The sequence below is a fragment of the Onychostoma macrolepis genome, chromosome 16, assembly GCF_012432095.1.
Source record: "Onychostoma macrolepis isolate SWU-2019 chromosome 16, ASM1243209v1, whole genome shotgun sequence".
In the NCBI taxonomy this organism is placed as follows: Eukaryota; Metazoa; Chordata; class Actinopteri; order Cypriniformes; family Cyprinidae; genus Onychostoma; species Onychostoma macrolepis.
The window spans coordinates 2,390,504-2,396,503 of NC_081170.1; the positions used below are offsets into that span (position 1 = coordinate 2,390,504).

Here is a 6,000-nt window from a genome sequence, read left to right on the forward strand (position 1 = left end):
CATATTCAAATTTATACAATATGAACATTATCATAACCTTTTATTTTGACTTCCTGTTGGGGTTCAAAGATTAATGAATGGGGTTTGAGGGTTCCGGCACGAGTGGAGTCTGAAGATCTTTTCAACATGTTTTAACCTGAAAACTTTAGCGATGGTCTAAACTACAAGCTGTATTCAGGACGGCCTGCATATCAGTCTCAGTGCACCCACCCAAAACACCAGTTTTAAAGCCTGAGAAGACTAAACATACAGTGCTGGATGGAGGACTTCAAGAGAACTGGAGATAAGCGTGGCTTTGAAGATGAAAGATTAAATAAGACTGGGCAGAAGGAGAGCTTCTGATGCATTTCCATAACCTTGAAGAAGTTATTTCACCTGGCTGAAGCCAGTAAAAGAGCTTTTAATAGCAGCCAAAGCACAAGTGTGGCTCAGAGGAGATGTGTGTGGGATCTGGGAGGATCTGCCCTCTTTGATGGTGTTTATGGTGACGGATCAGACCCGGACCCGTAATTATATCTAAACGACGTGGATTCCAGGTGGCTCACTGCCGCTCTATTAAAACAGACGGACATCTGCTACAAAACCACACGACCTACAGAGTCAAACATCTCCATTCCTACTATATCCTCAACCGCAATGCATCATTTGCACCAAAATCATGCAGCTCGTTAAGGAAAGGTTTACTTTTTTAAAGTGACCAGACTTACAAACCCAAGAATACAAAGGTTTGGAATAAATAACATTTTTTAAATGTTTTTGTCTTATCAAGGCTGCATTTATTTGATTAATATACAGTAAAATTGTGAAATATTATTATAATTTAAAATAGCTGATTTCTATATGAATATATGGCCAAATGTGATTTATTCATATGATGCAATGCTGAATTTTCAGCATCATTACTCCAGTCTTCAGTATCACATGATCCTTAGAATTTTATAAATCAGAAATTATTCTAATATGCTGATATATATACATTGTTTGCAGGACATATAAAAATCTTGCATAATTCTTTAATATATAATAAAATAACTAATATATATATATACACATACATATATGACTAAATGTAAAACAAAACAAACAAAAAAACTAAATATAAAACTGATATTCACTATGGAAATTAAGTATGACTTTTTAAGGTTTCATTGACTTCTGTGACTTTTACAGGCCTGGAAAACACAATTTAAAGTTTTTCCAAGACTGTGGGAACCTGAACAATCACTAAAAATACAGTTTTAACAAACCGTTGCCATTATTGATGCTCTAATTGACCTGAGCTGCACTTAGACATCTTTTACTGCAATGCAAACGTACAGCAACTAAGCTGTGATTCACCAAACAAAGCCACTCTAAACAAACCGCGTGTGAACTCCTGACAGTCTGACGGGAAGGGCTTTCTCCGGTGTGTTTAGTGGGTCAGGAAGACAAAGGCTCATGCACCAGCTCTCCAGCGGAGCATGAAGGCCGTGAAACAGGAGCGAGAGCACAGGTTACTGAGAGCTGCCTCATACATGCAGGTGTTAACATCCCTCCAGAGCGTCTGAGGACAAATGCAGGATTATAGAGGGGGAAAAACACAATGGGCCAACAGCAGGGGTCAAGATACGTGATGCTGAACTGAACCGGCTATTTCAAAAACATCTGTGAAACATCAGAAAACTTCCTGAACTGTTTACAGGCTTGCTTTGCTTTTCTAAAAATATACTTACATGCATTCACTTAGCAGATGGTTTTATCCAAAACAATTTACAAAATGCAACAAGTAATTTAAGGAGGTTTTTTTCTATTTAATTTATTTTCTTTTTAATTTGATAAAACATTTATTTATTTTAATTCATTTAGAGTATAATTCAGTTTACAATTAATCCTGAAATGTATAATATGGGTTAAACATTTCAGGTGCTATACAAAAATAAAATAAATCCATATAGCTCATTAAACAAACATTTTAAGGACTTCTTTCATATGTAATGAAGGATAAATAAAATAAATATATATATATATATATATATATATATATATATATATATATATATATATATATATATATATATATATATAAATATTATATATATATATATATATATATATATATATATATTAGAAAAATGAATATTTATATTTATTTATAAATATATTCATAATAGTATGATGGAATATTTATTATTATATATTAAAGAATACAATCATTTCCTTAGAATAATATTCAATATGATGATAATAATAAAAATCATTTGTTTTATCCTCCTGCAGTATTTAGGTTTGCAGAATATTAATTGAACAGTGATTAAGTGAACTAAGTCTAAAGAAAAAAAGTTACACCAAATAAATAATTTAAATTTTTTAATATTTAATTTATTTATTCACATAATCCATTTAATTATTAATTAAATAATTAATCATATTAATTCATTTTTTTCAAATAAATATATTATTTACAGTATTTTATTATTTTATTTATTATTAAAATTGTATTATTCAATTATTATAATTAATATTACTATAATTATAATTATTATGATTGTGTCTGTGTGTTAAGCTTACAATTATTAACCTGAATTATTAGCATATCTTCAGCTGAATGTCTGAATAATGGTGACATCTCTGGTGCACCTGATGTGACTGGCAGCTGTCGAACAGGTTGACGTCTACAGAAGGAATGTCCATCGACTCACTGAGGACAAAAGCCACACGCAGCTGCTCTCAAACAGGTTCTGTAGTGAATCTCTGAGCGATGACAACACAAACACAAACACACAGAGCAAACTCAGAGCTCACACACACACACGAGCCTGCTGTGACACGGCAAACGATCGATGATTACGAGACGAGTTAAAGTGCTGTAATTGAGGGATCAATTCAAGACGCCGCTCCCATGATGTCTGGATTACAGCACTAAATGCCACTCGTTACCAAACAGGTCGAGTTAAAGGATGGTAACACTGTGCTTACAGACTAACCTCCACAAAACACAGATCAATATATCCCTAAACAGCCATTCAAATTAGCACAGAAATACAGATTCGGAGAAATAAACAGGAAAATTACTGAATCAATCACGCAAAGTCCTCCGAATAACAGACTAATTCAAATTCTGCTATAAAACAGCTCTAAAAATACAGCAGTGCCATTATTCGGCTCAATTCAGTTCAATAACTAAGCTGAACAATTATGAAACAAGTTTGCTTGGTGTTGTTATTCAGATTTGATACGGTTTCACTGTAGTCAGACTGATAATATTACTGAATATTAACCTTTTAAACCCCCCCACCCCAAAAACAACCAAAATGTCATCTAAATATGGTTATGATGGTGTATATACTGTAAAGGCACCATGACATTTCCTCATTTGCAAGTCAATTTGAATAAAAGCATCTACTAATGAATTAAATGTAAATATACCACAGTACAGTCACAGTATTTTTTTGTAAGTGAACAAAGTTTTGCCATGCAGTGTTATTTTAGTATTATCATAGTTTTTGTTAATATTTTGAATAAAAATTAAATGTTCTACTTTCATGTTAATTTGAGTTTTTTTTTTGTGTTTATAAAGTTTATTAATTTTATTTGAGATTTAGTTTTAGGTATTTTTTTAGTACATCAAGCTAAACTAAACAAAAATGTTGACTTGGAAATAAAACCCGGAGCTGAAATAAAATAAGTGCACGTTTTTTAATATTTTACTTTATTTCACTTAACGTTTATTTTATTTAAAGTAACAAAAGTGTTTTTATTTATGGTTTTACGCTGAGTTAATTATAATAACCCTGCTGTAAGGAAAGACATTTCCCTGTTTCATAGGACAATCACAATCCAATGGAAAGTAGTGAATGCTTTCTTCATTTAAAGTTCAGCTGAAAGCGTAACAACGATACCTGTGTGATTCATAAGCGACCCGCTTACCTTTATACTCAGGTAATTATCGCAGCTCCGCGACTTCACTCTGGAGTGCATAGTGCTCCGCGTCCGCATTCAGGGCTCAAGACAGTAGAAAAACCATAAATATGCAAATAAATAAATAGGATTAATCCAGTGTAAGTCCATGCAGAGAGTAATTGGGCTCCTCTGCGCCCATGACTGGGTCTGCCGGTGTGTTTCTGCTCTAGTGGGAGGATTGAGAGGGAGAGAGAGAGAGAGACGGCCCTCCTCCTGTGGCCTCTCCCAGCTAGATAATGCATACTGATGCAATTTCCTTTAGCGCTGAGAAAACACACATCTGAGCTGCACACAGGCACAACAACACCCCTGTCCCACAAGTGCCCTGCAGGGGAACAAACCTTTACTACCCCCTACTCTCCAGCGGCCGGAGCCTCCCCCTCTTTGTCCCGACAAAACAAATGGACTAGGGTTTCAGCTTATGCTGTCGCTTTTGTAAAAGAAGGAGGGAGAACAGAAAAAAGAAGACATCAGCATGCCATCGGCGGCTCGGGTCACTCGACTACAATAGTGCTGCGCTCAATCTCGCTAATCCAAAAACTAGAGCTGACACACACTAGCAGACCATAAAGCGGCGCAAAACAAACAAACAAAAGTGCTTGAAGCCTTTAAATATAATGCATTAAAAAGTATTTTTAATACACCTTTTAATGCATTTTATGAATACATTACAATACTTATCTATTCATTGCTATTAAAAAGTATTTAATGCACCTTCTAAAATGCATTATATTACTAATCTATTCAATGTTACACATTTGGAAAGCATAATGCATGAAAACACATGTAACAAGGAATCTGCAAATATAATGCACGGTTACAATTATTTATGATAAGATATAATGCATTAAAATGTGCATTATGAAAACCTTTATAATGCATTACACAAAGGCTTCAGGTGTTACTGTAAAACGTTTATATCTCGACTGATTCTTCTCGACATCGCTGAGATTAAATGGAGAGCAAACAGAGACTCTTAAGTTGGAAATGCTTCTTAGAAGAATCAACGTTTGAAAGAAAATGCAGAACAGATCTATTTTATGGTCCTTTACATCATAAATACAGCAATTGTTTTTCCGCAATGACAGCAGTGAAATTAAATGGACAACAAATGGAGACTCTTCAGTCTTAAATATTTCACATAAGAATGTAAAATTTAACAAGAAAGTAAAAATTCTATTTTATTTTCTATTTTTAGACTCTTAAGTCTTATTTTGATCATTTTTAATTTTTGTATATATTTGATAATATTTATATATTTTTTTAAAAATGTTATAATATTTCACATAAGAATCTAAAATTTAACATAAGAAAGAAAAAATTATATTTTATATCTCAATTGGTTTTCCTTGGCAGAAATGAGATTTAATGGCATGGAAGCCCGTTTCTGAATTGTGAAATAAAAAGTTGTTTTTTTTCTTTACCTTTTTTTTTTTTTTGGTAGTGGTGGAAACAAGCTTCCATAAAATTGAGAGCAAATGAAGACTCTTAAGTCTTAAATGTTTCTCATAAGAATTTAAATATTAACATGAAAGAAAAACAAAAATAAATCAATTTTTTTTCTATCTGAATAGATTCTCCTTGACTTAAGTGATATTAAACGGAGAACAAACAGAGACTCTTAAGTTGCAAATGCATCTATAAGAATCTAAAAATCAACATTTGAAAGAAAATGCAGAACAGATCTATTTAAAGATAGATAAAAGTTGATATAAGTGAAAGATCCATTGAGTCAATAAAAGAGCAACAACTGAGCAAAACTGGGTTTTCATGGAAATATCTACAATAAAACCCTAATCATAGGTTATCTGTCAGTTACACACACCCTAACAAGCTAGCAGAACTCATAAAACTCACTTACACTAACTTAATTACAGAGTTTGTTCACTTTTTTCAAGTTAGTAGAAAGCAAGATTTTGATTTCTTTGCACACACACATTAAATCACACTTAACTGAGCAACCACTGAGTAAGTTAACTCAATCAACTAGAGCTGATGAGTGTTTGCATGCTTGTCTGCGTGTGGCACACCTGCGCCGAGCGGGTGGAAAGCGGGAACATG

General features: G+C 33.2%; 1 protein-coding gene across 2 annotated transcripts in view; it reads right to left on the reverse strand.

Annotated features, from left to right (window-relative positions):
* The window catches only part of zgc:158766 (uncharacterized protein LOC100009641 homolog), a 57,029-nt gene extending 52,451 nt beyond the window's left edge, over positions 1–4,578 (reverse strand). For both annotated transcript variants that reach the window (XM_058747428.1, XM_058747427.1), the window contains exon 1: positions 3,907–4,578. In XM_058747428.1, coding sequence (XP_058603411.1) covers positions 3,907–3,975 — 69 coding nt within the window. In that variant the 5' untranslated portion in view covers positions 3,976–4,578. The remainder of the gene's footprint in view (positions 1–3,906) is intronic.
* Positions 4,579–6,000: the final 1,422 nt, after the last annotated feature.